Genomic DNA, 15,270 nt, shown 5'->3' with positions numbered 1-15,270 from the left:
CTATTAGTGGTCCCTATCTATCGGTCTTCCTTCCTTCCTTCTTTTCATTCCTCTCTTCTTTCTTTCCATCTATTTCTCCTTTATTTTTACAATCTTTTGTATTTCCTTCCTTACCTTCACTAATCTTTTCCATCTCTCTCCCTGTTAATTTTTCCTTCACTAATTAATTTTTTCATCACTATCTACTTTCCTTGGATCTCTTTTCTCCTTCACTTACATTTTTGTAATCTTTCTCCTTTCTTTCCTTACCTTTGCTCATCCTTTCCATCCACTTGAAAAGACAGGAGCAAAACTTCAAGTAATCTTTTCAAATGGTAAGAGTTTTTGATATTCATTCAGCGCTACAATACAGAATGTTTAAAAAAGGACTAACCTGACTTGAAACTGCTATGGATATCTCTGCAACCACACACTGACCATGAGGTTTTACCAGGTTCCAGTGTGAGCATACAGGGCCTGAGCTACACATGTGATCCTGTCTCTGTCTCTGTATTTGTCCACTTCTCCCCTCAACTCATTTACATTCCTTATCTCTATCACATCTAATTTATTCCAGATTCCAGATATTCTTATTTTTGTTGGAGAAAACATTTATTTATTTATTTTCTCATCATTCAAACACCTCTACTTTCTCAACTTGTTCTCTTGTCTTCCTAAATATACAGCCTCTCTTTGTCCTGCAGTAATACATCAATACAACAAACCAACCTATTTCATCTAATCCATGCATGTACAGCAACAGATATCCAGCCTCTCTTTGCCCTCACATTAATACATCATACCCGTCTACTTCTAGTCCATATACTATAAGAAAACTGTAACATGATATAAGCCTGAGTGATGAAAATGCAAAACTGTGTGTGTGCCTTTGTTTTTTTAACCATAAAATTAACACTTCTATGCTGTCAAAATAGTTCACCAGATTTCATTTTTTTTCATGTATTTCTTATAGAGTTTTCCCAGTAGTATATACAGCACCAGACAGCATTGTCAGCATCATCATCACACACATTGCTTCCCAAGTGATAGTGTCATTACATTACCATCACTCTAAGCAGCATTATCACAACCAGGAAGCAGCTCTGGTCTCACCCTATCTCTTATTATCTTTCCCTCCCACCACACAACACTCAAGCTCTCTAAAAAGTGTGCCTTTCTTTCCCACTATGCAGCAGTACACGGTGCAAAATCAGGTCATGTTCTGATAAGCTCCCAACAATGCTGATTGGACTCAAGGCTTTGTGTGACTCAAACTTGTCTTGTCCTTTTGAAATTGTCTGGTTATAGTTTTTATAGGATCAGTGATTAAGTGCTTGTTTCTTATTTCTTTAGTTTCTTTTGGAGTCTTTGGTGGCAGAGCTTAGTGTAAATCAAACTTTAAACTTATATTGTCTTTTTGCAATTGTTTTATCATATTTTTTTTTAAAAAAGGATCAGTGATAAAGTGCTTGTTTATTTTTCATTGATTGATCTAGTGATAAAGTATTTGTTTATTTTTAATTTATTGATTTTTTAAAGTCCTTAGTGGCAGAGCTCAAATAAATTTCTCTTCCTTTTTGAGACTTTTACTGTATATATTTTTTTAGGGATCAGTGACATTGAATAGTGTTTCTCAGATTTTTTAATATATATATATTCTTACTTTTTTGTAGGCCTTAGTAGCTTTGCTTGTGTCTTGTTTGTCTTTTTATTTTGTTACATAAATTTTAGAAATCAGAGATTAAGTGGCCATTCTCATTTTTTTAGTATTTTTTAAATCAGAGATTAAGTGGCGATTCTCATTTTTTTAAGTATTTTTTGTCTTATAATTCTTTGATGTTTAGGTTATGTCAAAATTAACATAGGTTTCCATTTTTTAGAGAAATTCTACAACATGCTCACAAGAGGAAATTATGTTAAGTGGTGACTCTCTCTCTCTCTCTCTCTCTCTCTCTCTCTCTCTCTCTCTCTCTCTCTCTCTCTCTCTCTGTCTGTCTGTCTTTTGCAGCCTTGTTCAGTATCCAAATCACAAGAAAAACAAATCCTTATCAATGATTTTCCTTGTGATATGGCCATGTTTGTGCATTGGAAACAACAAACATCTCCACTTGACCTTAAAGCAAATCACATAGTTTAAAATACATTATGTTTCCATGGATCCTATCAGATTACTTAGTGGTGCTGGTTCAGTCTGTCTAGTGAACCGTATTCTGGGAATTTCTGTTACCAAATGTTTAAGGGAACTCTTTCCCTCCCTCCTTTCTCTCTGATGGAGCAACAAATGTTTTTTCAAGTGGTTATGCAGAATTCTTGTTCTCTGGAAGCATAAGAATACCCTTGAAAACCCTGATAGCTTCCAATACAGCCTGAAAAAACACAGGCAAGATAAGGCAGTAAAAATGTTTGAAAATATAGTTTGTAGATGGAGAAAACAGGCTTGTAAAATACACACCTAAATATTGCTAATTCCTCATTTATCAGGTCCTTCTCCTTACTAAAACACTCATATAGGTTTCAATCCTTTACAGAAAACTAAACAAGCTAAGAGAACAGATGAATTTGGATGCTTGTAAATACACTTATATCACCAAACCCTAATTTATCAGCTCATTTTCAAGCCACCAAGCACTAAAACAATCATACAGTTCTCAATCTTTTACAGAAAACTAACCAAAATTAAGAGAATGAATAAGCTTAGTTGCCTGTACAAGTAAACACACATTACAAGGTGAACCATAAAGACCTTGTATTTATCTATTGTGGAAATGATCTACTGTAAAACTGTGCTAAGGGAGTCCATGAGGAGGAGTTTCTGGAGACTAGACACCTGACAGGACACTCAAGGTATAAAATTCACAATCAGTTCAGCCACAAATGATTACCAAGGCCTGTGTGTGTCTCTGCATGTCTGTGCCTTCACTGCCCTACCACAACATCAACATCAAATTATTACCACTTTTCTAAATATACTGACCCTGCTTCCTTCTATTTTTTCATTATTTTTGTATTTCTTCCTCTTCTCATCCTCAACATTCCTTCACTTTCTTTTTGAATTGCTTCTTTCATCATCATTCTCCTCCTCCTCTTATTTTTTTTTTTGTCTCTTCCTCATCATCAATATTTCTTCATTTTGTTTTTGAATCTCTTCCTTTCATTATTATTCTACTCCTCTTCCTTTTTTTTTTTTTCTTCATCATTAGTAACATTCCTTTATTCTCTTTTTGAATATCTTTCTTTCATCATTATTCTACTCCTCTTCTTCCTTTTTTTGCATCTCTTCCTTACCATTATTGACATTCCTTCAATTCTCTTTTCAAATCTCTTCCTTTCATAATTATTCTACTCCTCTTCTTCTCTTTTTGTATCCCTTCCTTATCATTATCAACATTCCTTCATTCTCTTTCTGTATCTCTCCTTCCCATCATCATCAACATTCAAGTTATCTTCACTCTCCTCCTATTGTTTCTTTATCCTCCTGTATCTCTTCCTCTCTTTATTACTCCTGCTCATTGTCTCTTTGTTATCTGTTCTGGCTATTCTTCCATTCTTACACAACTTTTTGGCCTTTTTTCACATTATCTTTCTCTTTTTTCTATTCCTCTACATATCCTGCTTTCAGTTATCTCTTAATTCCATTATTCTCTTCTACTCTTCTTTCTCATATCTTCCTCACATTATTCCCCTACTCTTCCTTACCCTACAATCTCTTCCTCTCCTTTACATTTTTCTATTCTCTTCTTTTAATTTATCTTTCCCTTCTTTTCTTTCATTCTTCTCTGGGTACCTCTTAACCTGCTTTTCCACTCAATCTTCATTCAATCGCAAATGATAGAGTTTTTCACTAATCTGCCGTGATAAGCAGTCCACAAATATCAGCTGATACTAATCTATTTAGGCCAGGCATGTAGAGCAAAGGCATGGATGACTGCGTGAACAATGTACTGGCTGGGCTGATAAGAATGGACTCAGGGATTGTGTGTATCAGATGAAGCAACAGGGGGAGGGAAAAAAAGAAAAGAAAAGGAATAAAAATAAAAGGAATGTGTGGGGTGAAAAAGAAAGAAAGAATAAAAAAGAAAAGAAAAGGAATGTGTGTGTATTTGGTGAAGCAGCAGACAAGAAGAAGAACACAATTTTTTCTCTCTCCCTCAAACATTTTCCTGTAAATGAGTTGCATCTCACCAATCTGTACAAGTCTTTCATCTGTGCCAAGTTGTACAAATGCTAGACTCTCTGAGATTTTATAAAAATTCTGGCCTATTATCCATTTCAGGTTCTACACAGTTTTATCTGAGCTTTTACTACATTCTAGCATATCAGTTATCTCATGATTTTACAAAGCTCTAGGATTTGTAAAAAACTCAATGTTTGTGAAATTAAGAAATGATAACACTAATTCATGAAGTATTTAGAGTATAGTAGTGATAAAGGATTCATGATGAATAAACAGCTTCACATATTTAAAGTTTGCATAAAAAAAAAGGAAAAATAAATAAATAACTAATATGGCGAGGAACAATATCAAAGGCTGCTGAACTGCTAACTAAATAGTATTGAAAAAGGGCAAAGCTGACCAATAAAAAATATCTAAATAGCAATTATAATATATAAAACAAAAATATGTAAATAGACGAATGAGTAAATAAATAAACAAATAAGTAAATAAGTCAAATTTTGCTGAGTTGTTTGTTAAATTCTGCTAAAAAGTGCAGCTATCCAATAAGTACTATAAAGCTTAAATAAACATCAAAAAGCAGATAATAAATATACTCGGCCAAGTGTTGCTGAGTCACGCCAATGCAGCAAGTTATCAACATCAGTCACTACATTTCAGCGGGTGATTCCAGTCATCAGCAAGCCAGTGATAATTGCACCAATGATAACTGCTATCAGGGAGCAAACAGTGATGTGTGTGGCTGGTCAGTGACTCACAGCTCAATGCAGACACCTCCTCTCCTGATACCCTGTCTGGCATGTGCATGTGTCTGCTTGTATGTGTTGCAGGATTAAGTAAAGCTCATAATGTCCTTTATTTTAAAGCAAATTTGTTACATTTATCTTTAAAGCCATAAATACTCCTTGCCCACACAACTTCATCAGTAAGTAAAATATTTGAATTGTGTTGTTATCTAATTTATAATTCCAATTACGTCTCCTTGAACTTCTGCAAAATTTTATCACATGATATTTATCTACGTTAAATTGCATTGTGTGTGTGTGTGTGTGTGTGTGTGTGTGTGTGTGTGTGTGTGTGTGTGTGTGTGTGTGTGTGTGTGTGTGTGTGTGTGTGATGGGGGGGTAGGGGATGGGGAGAAGATGGGTTCTGAGCACACACTAAATATATATGTGTTGGTAGAGTGATTTGTTCTGTGGCTATTGCATCAACATTACTCCTGCTGTTGGTGTTATTTTGTATTACTGCTACTGTCTTAATGTGAATGAGACGAGGTCCAACCTAACCAAAGAGAAGAAAGACTTTCATATTCTTGCTATGTGTAAAGGAGACTGACCAATGGTACAGAACACTGAAATTTTAATAGCTGCTTCGAAATAGTTCCGCAGTGAGAGAGAGAGAGAGAGAGAGAGAGAGAGAGAGAGAGAGAGAGAGAGAGAGAGAGAGAGAGAGAGAGAGAGAGAGAGAGAGAGAGAGAGAGAGAGAGAGAGAGAGAGAGAGAGAATTCTGTAACCCATGAAATCAATGTGATACCGTTAGTTAGTGTGTCACACTTGATGTGCTGTGTTAAACTGGGTAACAAACTGGAAAAGGTTTTGGGGGTCCACCAGCTAAGACAGTGTACATTATCTTAAACAACCTTGTATGGACCAAGAGGTGTAGAATTGTTTTAATTGTGTTTCTTCATGTATTTATCTAAAAATCTGATAAAAAGGACTACGTTAATTTTCCAGAGGGCATTACAACACTCCTTATATAATCATCTAACACTTCAACACACTTTATTACAACACAACCCAACCCCAACACCTACACACCAGGTATGCATGTTGCTAAAGCTAATAATTAGTGTTACATAAGTCACCTGCTCACTGACCTCACAGCCACTTCTCCAGGCACCCCTCCTCTCCTCCACCACCACCACCCCCACCAACCACTTCACCATCCATCTCCGTCCGTCCAGTGATTAGATAAAGCATGTAAAGATAAGCTATGAGTGACGTGTGCTCCTGACGTCACACGGATGAAGTGGATGAGTGTGGCAGAATGTGGATTACTTAGTCATTAATGCTCTCAGAATTACACAAGCTACAAAGCACTTTTTACCATATACTTTCTAGTGAGGTAAATAATAATGCAATTTGTTGGATTTATTATCAATTTCCTCAAGATTATTTCCAGAAATGTATTGTAAAAATTTTAGTATGTCACCCACCACCAGAGATGAAATAAGCATGTTATGAACAAAGAGAGAGAGAGAGAGAGAGAGAGAGAGAGAGAGAGAGAGAGAGAGAGAGAGAGAGAGAGAGAGAGAGAGAGAGAGAGAGAGAGAGAGAGAGAGAGAGAGAGAGAGAGAGAGAGAGAGAGAGAGAGAGAGAGAGAGAGAGAGAGAGAGAGAGAGAGAGAGAGAGAGAGAGAGAGAGAGAGAGAGAGAGAGAGAGAGAGAGAGAGAGAATGTATTGAGGTATGAGCAGGTGCAGCACACTCCTGTAAAGAAGCCAGCCTCTCCAGACAGTTCCCAGCAGCAGGTGTGGACTTAGTGTGCCATGAGAAAAAAAATAACGTGATGGACTGACTGAGGGCAACAAGTGTACTGGAATAAGCAGAGAGAACAATAGTGACAATTGCACAACTAAGAATGGATAAATAAACATAAGCATTTTAGTGAATATTTAATTTATAAATCATGCATTAGGCCCAACTGCCCAAAATCAGTGGTTGTTCCTGATTAAGAAATTTGTCTTTTAAGAGCAAGAGGTAGAAAAAGAAATGAATGTATGAGGGAATGAAAGGATGAAATATAAATGAAAGAAGTATACAAAATGCATTTCATGTATGAGGTTAATGATTACAAATGGAAATAGGTACAGTTTCTTTTGATTCTAAGTAATTTGTTAAATCAGAAAAAGCAAGGATTAGTTTATTATCCTTTCAATTAATCTCTTAAAGTATAATTGTGCCACTGACCTGTTTCTTTCATACTTAATTTGAATCAAGTGTGTAGTTTTTAATTTTTTCTAACATTAAAAATATATAATCCAACACTTGTCAGAGAAAAGGGATAATAGGGGGGAGTAGGTTGATGTGAATAAAAGTGTTTGTTTTCTTCTAATTTTCAGTGGAAATAATAAGCAGTCCTCTAATTACAATGCGTAAAAGATACATAGGTTCATAATCCCATGGCATGACAGGTGCGTCTAATCCTAACCTTTGGCACCTGTACCTTCCTACTTATCAATGGAGTCCCCCTCGTTATCATACCTATACAAGCCCTCTACGCTATCACACCTGTCACTCAACCCTCCACCTCATGCCTGCCACTGAGATTAATGATATCATCCCTTAATCACACCTTTATCAATCCTTATCATACTATTATCCACACCGTTTGCCATTCTTAAAGTTTAAACACTCATACATGCATTGCTTATACTTACCTGTTTGTGTATATAACTTCCCCTCCAATAACACTTAACAGGACTTTACAAACATTCACATTCACCATCTCTCTCTCTCTCTCTCTCTCTCTCTCTCTCTCTCTCTCTCTCTCTCTCTCTCTGGACTGTAGTATATCTATGTAAAGTTTTAAATGTGTTTGTTATCCCAGTAAGTCAATATAAATATCAAAACTTCATCAAATCTCTCCCTAACCTTCCCTTGTCATCTCTTCTCTGCTGCTCCATCATATTCCTTTTTACTTTTTTTGATCTCTTCAGTATTGCACTTAATTCACTCTTGTAAAATTCTATCTTCATTTCATTTTCTCACATGTGATGGAACTTTGCACTGTTTTTTTTTTCTTTTTGTGCTTCAATTACTCATACTACTTCTTATCTGTTTACCAGGCCAGCAATCCCACACAAGTGGCCTTGACAAGACATCATACACTCACACATACATCATAAGAACATAATAAAGGGAGCTGCAAGAAGCCACCAGGTCTACATGTGGCAGCTGTATGAAACATGTCTACCTATTTCCACCTATCATCCCCATACATTAACACTCTTAGCCTCACCAGCCCCACTACATCTTATACTAAAATTTACAAAGACATCTGCTCCCTTACCTCAACCAGCAGCTTGGCACACTTGACATCAGTGACCAGGGGGACTGAGAAGTCAACAGCCATCCTGCGGGTCCTGTAACCCTGAGTGAGGAAGGAGGAGACGCGCCTGGCACCACCGCCTCTCATTGGCAAGTTGATCACCAAGTCAAACTCCTGCGAGGGAATGAGTGTGGCTGTGAGCAAGTGACTATGGGAGAGAGGGAGGGAGAGAGTGAGAGAAAGAGACAGAGATAATGTTAGTGAAGTGAAAGAGAAAGGACTGGAGGAATAGTGGAAAGGAAAGAAAAGGAGAGAGAGAGAGAGAGAGAGAGAGAGAGAGAGAGAGAGAGAGAGAGAGAGAGAGAGAGAGAGAGAGAGAGAGAGAGAGAGAGAGAGAGAGAGAGAGAGAGAGAGAGAGAGAGAGAGAGAGAGAGAGATTGGATTTATGAGTTTAAGAATGAAATAACAAAAACAAGAAAAATGTACATGAAGAGCAGTTTATAGCGAAAAAGTGAAACTGATTTTCATACAAGTTGATAGATATAAGAATTGTATAGAATAATAACAAAGCAAAACCAATGCATGAGTTAGTGGACAGCAGCACACTTCATCCTCACCACCTCAAAATAATACAAAATAATAAACTCACAAAAATAAACAAAATAAAAGTGTAATATAATAGTAAAATAAAGCCATACAAAACAATGAATAAATAAACAGATGAACCACAACACACACACACACACACACACACACACACAAAAGCATCATGCACATTCTGTGTAATTCATTATTCAACTAAAAACAGAAAAAGAAAAGTGTTATTCCAGAAAACAGAAAATATACCCTACTTGAACTGATACTTACAACTAGTCTACATTGCTTAACTCACTAGCATAACTACAGCACTGGTGGTTGTAACCCTCTGCTCTATAGCTATTAAGAAACCAGGACCAAGCCAGTTTCCTCAGAGCAAGTCAAATCCAACCTTGTCACAATTAGTTTGTTGTTGTGCTGCAAACACCTACATTCTTCACTGCAAAATCAACAAGGGACAAAAAGGGCTGCCTCACCTGACACTTCCATAAGTTTCTTTTCCATCTGTCTGTCTAGCCACCCATGCATCTCTCTGCCTCTGGTTATATGTATGTGATCTACATATCTATATACCAGACTCAGATCTTCCTTAAAGGGAGAGGCCATCAAGATATCATACCTTGTTTCATTGTAAGAATGGAAATATAGTGGGAGTTTTCAGTCTCCTTGATTCACTTCCTCAAGTCTCCTTATGCAATCCATAGTGAATACAGAGACTCTCTCAATCCTTCCTACCACTGGGGAAATGTGTAATGATATAGAATAAATATGCATGTAGTCTACTTCTTATCTATCTATCTATCTACACATCTATCCACCTCTATCAGTGATATCCCTACCCTCCACCATTCCCTTGTAGTCTTTGCTTCATAACACCAAGCCAAACACTGACACACACACACACACACAAATGGGATGCAACACATGACAAGGAGGAACACTCAGTAATACCCTTATGCTGTAGATGAGTCCCTGGGGCCAGCATGGAAAGCAACACACTCCAGGTCAGCATCAATCCCTTTTAGTACTACACATTAGGAACAACACCTCACCATGAAGCACACCCTAACACATACAGTGCACACCCTACTACTGCACACCTCCACAATCTCTTATCCTAGACTGAAAAAAATGTGAAGCTCTGAAAACTGAGAAAGGCAAGTTGTTGAGGTTTTATGGTGAGTGATGACTTAACAGATTAATTAATAGTTTTTACAGTGACAGTGATGACTAGAGATTAATGAATAAGGTTTAAAAAGTGATGATGAGAAACTGATGAATAAAGAAGAATATTGTAGGGGTTAAAATAATAAATATCTTGCTTATATGTTGATTGAGTGACGTTTAGTGGTTATGAAGCAAGGCAGAGAATACAACCCAACAGATAATCTACAGCTACATCTTCATTAACTGTCACTCTGAGCCAATTAACTTTTATAGTCTTACTTTGCTTTAATTGGAAACACAAGGTTGGTGTGTAATCTTACAATCTTTACCAAAAACCAATGCCAAAATTCTACCATTCAGAAATCTGGAGAATATCTGGAGAATACTTTTATAGTCTTACTTTGCTTTAATTAGAAATAAAAGGTTGGTGTGTAATTTTACAATCTTTACCAAAAACCAATGCCAAAATTCTACCATTCAGAAATCTGGAGAATATCTGGTGCCAAGGATTTCAGATAAGAGATTGTGGACCTGTGCTACTTTTCCCTACATTCCCTATCAATAAGAAAATACCTCCCACTGCCATGTACTAGTGTTACAGCTCCACCACCTAGTGTCAGATGCAGCATATAAGCTACTAGTACATTGGGTGTTAACACTACACTCATTAAATTAATTGCATTACATTTCAAAAGTATCCTCCATTCTCATGCATTAGTGTTATGACTGCCAATTACCAGCACCAGTAGCATATTTGGTGTAAATACTGCAGTGGTACTAAATTCCTTGCTGAAGTATTAAGCCACTAAAACTATTATGTATTAGTGTTAAAAAAATGTTAAAAAATCCTCAATTTCCTCCAAAACTGAACAAATATATGATGTTAGGAATGTATATATATATATTTTTTACTTTAAAGCTTTCACTTGTACATTAAGACAAAACTCTCCTTCAGCTGCTAATATAACTACAGCCTCCCTCAGCCAGCACTGCATAGGGGTGTCTATTTCACAACACTGCCACTCCTTTGCAGCACACTCCTACAGATCTGGCCATCAGGGAACACAACATAAGAATGGCAGCTCTACAAAGAAAATACATCCTGTGTTATAACCTTTTAGTGTCCCTCAGTCAGCACATCCCCAATGCTTCCATTCAGTAACACAATGAAGAAGGTATCAAGAACTGCCTTACAATCCCTTTCACAACAAATTAAGAACTCTGTAGTAAGCCAGGGCCTATATTTGAAAACCTATTCTCTCATGATTATTTTCCAAGACCACAGAGATCACTGGTCAACTTCTACATACATTCCATTAGAGCCTGTTCAGTTATGTCATGTCCCCTTCTAGAGCATCACTGAAACACTGAGGAGCAGAAAGGAAGGCAGGATACACTGATCACCAGAGATGGTCACTGAGGACTGAACCTGCCGTAACACTGAGGCCTGCATTCAGAAACACTTTGCTCTCTCACCACAACTATTTTCAAAAGCCACAGAGATGATTAGTCAGGTTATCAAGAGTATTTCTTCTGCTAATAATGTAGAAATCTTGTAAGTCTGTCAGTAGAACTACAAAAGCACCCTTAAAAACCTGTGTAACTTTAACTACAGCCTTTTCAATACAGTGGAGATGCAGTGCAGGAGTGTTTCAGAATATGGTCCTTGAAGCAAATGTGACACCAAGAGGATCACAGTGGCCACAGTAATGCCTGCTGCCTTGACTGTCCTGCTGCTACAGTAGTGATAGACAATGAAACACTTGAGAATATGATCCCAAAAGAATGATGCACATAATTTCTCTTCAGAATTATAATGTGCAAATTTATCTGTTCCCATCTTAATAACCATAGTAATGAAAGATCAGAATAAAAGCATATATTTTCCAACACTAACAACTGTTTCAATGCATAAGCACCAATCCTTATCAGAATGGTAGAGCACATAGAGGATCAATATACAGTTTGCCAGCACCAAGTCTAGAAAATAAAGGCAAGAAGAAAGGAGGGAGGGAGAGAATGAGGGAGGGAGAAAAGAAGAAACAGGGGGAGGTGAGGTAAGATGTAAGTTAATAGGCAAAGAGATGAAGATGGGAAGGACAGAATGAATGGAAAGAGGTCAAGAAAGGAGATAATGAAATAATTATTATTCAAGATAACCCAACCAATTTGTAAGTTTGCATTACGATGTTAGTATTACATTTCTAAGATTACGTCTCAAATGTTACATCTGATGAAGCCACATGGAGCTCTGTCTGGTGGCTGCTCTGAGTGGCACGTCTGCTTCTTGCAATGTAAATGACCTAAACAACACTCAGGTATCAAATATTCACAATAATAATATGAACTTGTGAGAAATAAGTAATTTCAAATACCCAGATAAGGCTGCACATTCTTGACATTTCCCAATGATTTTTATACGCAAGATATATTCACTCATCTCATTAATCAACTCTGCCTTAATCAGATTTTCAAAAATATCAATATAAAAATAAAAATGACAAAAAGATTATTCCTTAAGATGGGTTATATAAAAAAAATAGTACAATTATTATCAATGATATATAGATGATACCTGAATTCAACATAAATAATGCTATCTGTACTGATGAATTTCTAACAATACAGTTTACTTTATCTTCCTTTTCCTAGATCACTGATTATGGCAAACTGTATATTGACACAAGAGAAAGATACAAATAGTATGTAGTGCATCTTTAGTTTAAACACACAACACAAGGAAGGTATTAAACAGAAAACACCTGGAATGCTATTTGGAATGCTATTAATGTTTGCTGTCCACATGTCAACAAGCTACCTGTTCTCCTGGAAAGACCAACACCCTAGAGGCCATGTCAAGGCAAGTAGCCCCAGGTAACTGTAAACTGTAAATAAACTGTAAACAAGAAGCCACCTGTAGTAAGCTTTCCAGAGGAGCACAATAAAGATATATAATAGAAAGTCATTCTGTTGAAAATAGCATATAATAATTACATATATAATATTAAGTTTCTCTCTCTCCCTCTCTCTCTCTCTAAGAAAAGTGAAGGAGCTGATAAACAAGAGAAAGATAATACAAGAGGAAGAGAGAGACAAGATGACAAAGTAATGAAGGACAAAGGATGAAGGAAGTGAACAGAAAGATAACACAAAAAAGAACACTCACAAAAAAAGAAGGAAGGACAAAGTTAACTAAAGAAAAGAGAAAGACTACACTGAAAGAGGACATAGATAAAAGAGAGAGAGAGAGAGAGAGAGAGAGAGAGAGAGAGAGAGAGAGAGAGAGAGAGAGAGAGAGAGAGAGAGAGAGAGAGAGAGAGAGAGAGAGAGAGAGAGAGAGAGAGAGAGAGAGAGAGAGAGAGAGAGAGAGAACAAATACAATGCCAAATACACACCTTTCTAGCTAAGTAATCGGCCATTGAGGAGAGCTGGCCCTTAGTTGCTGTCTCTGCGATGTTCTCATAAGCCCACTCCACTGGTTCCACCTGAGGGCACAAAATAAACACATGAACAAGGAAGGAACACCATGAGATAAGTTGTTTTATGTAAGGGCACTGGCCAAGGGTAACAAAAAGTATGAAAAAAGGCATACTGAGGGTGCCAGTCCATAAAGAGGTAAAAAAAAATATCATCCAAAATTGGAGGATAAGTGTCATGAAACCTCTGCCTTGAAAGAAGGTAACAGGAAGGAAGGAATACAGAAACAGGCAGTAGAAGTATGGTAGATATGGTAAATGTAAAGAGAAGGCAGTAAAAGTGTGGTAGATGTAGTGAATGTAAAGAGAAAGACTAGTAGAAAATGAAGATAAGAGATTACAGTATATGATTATAATGTGGTGGGGGATAAGAAAAGAATGGAAGAAAGTCTAAGTAAGAGTATAATCAAAGAACAGCATAAGGTAAACATACAGATGTGTGGTAGATGTAGTGGATGTAAAAAGGAATGGTACAAAGGAAATAAAAATACTGTATAAGATTGTAACATGGTGAAGGATAAAGAAAGAATGGTGGAGTATTGTGAAAGAACACCATGAAGTAAGGGAACAGTGATATGGTATAGTTGTGGTGAAATAAGGGAACAATGGTATGGTATAGTTGTGGTGGGTGTAAAAAGAAAGAATGGTGAAAAATTAATACATGAGCAAGGAGATTTCTCAGCTTTTTGTATTGTCATCTCAAATATCCAGCCTCTCTCTGCCTTTGCAATAATACATCTTTTATTAAAATTAGATATCCCTTTCTGCAAGTGTATTTTGTTTAGTCTTTTTTCATGTATTATGTTTTCTAATCCTGGTGTAATCCGTGTGTGTGTGTGTGTGTGTGTGTGTGTGTGTGTGTGTGTGTGTGTTCTTACCTAACTGTCCTTACCTAATTGTATCTTTACAGGATTGAGTCAAGCTCATAATGTTCCATCTTTTAATTTGACATATTTATCTTTAATTAAAGCTATGAATGCTCCTTGCACACACAATTTTGTCAGTCAGTGAACTCCAGTAGCTGATGGCTCTGTCAGGAATACTATAATTCCTCACACTTTTCTCCCTTTTATTTTTTCTTGTACAATTTATACTGAGTCCTCTTAGTGTTGTGTGTGTGTGTGTGTGTGTGTGTGTGTGTGTGTGTGTGTGTGTGTGTATTTAGCTAGCTGTGGTTTACGGGAGGAGGAGTCTGTGCTTGTGCTATTCCGTCTCAATATTTACTATTATCCAATATCTTTTTAAAACCATGTATTGTTCTTGCATGTACTACATCTGCATGTCTGTGTGCATGTGCACATGCATGTGTGTTGTGCAAGGATGGAGGGTTGGTGAGGCCTGGCAGTGATTTCTTAGTAACAGGTGGAGCGGAGAGGCCACGTGGCTCATGGCTGATAGGAAGGAAGTGGGATTAGTGTTGCAATCGTCTGTCAGGTAAAGATCTTATTACTCATCAGACTTAATTTTGTTATCACAGTCACTGCACGTCCATCTTTCTGTTTATCTATGCTCTATTAGTCTGTCAATCTTTCTTTTCCTCTTACACCTTTCTACACAGCAACACAAAACAACTACCATTAATATTTTCTTCTATCCTTTTGAATGTTTGAGAGGACACAAGAAATGTCGATAAAGAGATGTTTGAATGGGAAAAAGTACAGCTTTCCTTTTTAGAGAGATGGATATTTAGAAGGGACCAAGTGAGGAAGTGATGGTGGTGGAGAGTGTCAGGATAAATACAGTCACAGACAGGATTATATGAGTGTAGCTCAGGCCCTTTATAATACACACAACAAAGCAAATACATGCACCAGAAGTTACTGATTACC

At 36.9% G+C, this 15,270-nt stretch overlaps 1 protein-coding gene across 8 annotated transcripts in view; it reads right to left on the bottom strand.

Moving 5' to 3' along the window:
* Nucleotides 1-15,270, bottom strand: part of LOC135091358 (multifunctional protein CAD-like) — a 64,436-nt gene that overhangs the window by 16,396 nt on the left and 32,770 nt on the right. For 5 of the 8 annotated variants that reach the window (XM_063988926.1, XM_063988929.1, XM_063988927.1 and 2 more), the window contains exons 25-27: nt 13,361-13,450; nt 9,750-9,770; nt 8,223-8,375 (exon numbers count right to left, since the gene is read on the bottom strand). In XM_063988926.1, coding sequence (XP_063844996.1) covers nt 8,223-8,375; nt 9,750-9,770; nt 13,361-13,450 — 264 coding nt within the window. The remainder of the gene's footprint in view (nt 1-8,222; nt 8,376-9,749; nt 9,771-13,360; nt 13,451-15,270) is intronic. The other 3 variants (XM_063988928.1, XM_063988932.1, XM_063988934.1) reach the window with 1 other exon arrangement.

This window comes from Scylla paramamosain, chromosome 37 (assembly GCF_035594125.1).
Source record: "Scylla paramamosain isolate STU-SP2022 chromosome 37, ASM3559412v1, whole genome shotgun sequence".
In the NCBI taxonomy this organism is placed as follows: domain Eukaryota; kingdom Metazoa; phylum Arthropoda; class Malacostraca; order Decapoda; family Portunidae; genus Scylla; species Scylla paramamosain.
Note: the sequence above shows the minus strand (reverse complement) of the source record. Positions and strands in the feature narration are given on the sequence as shown.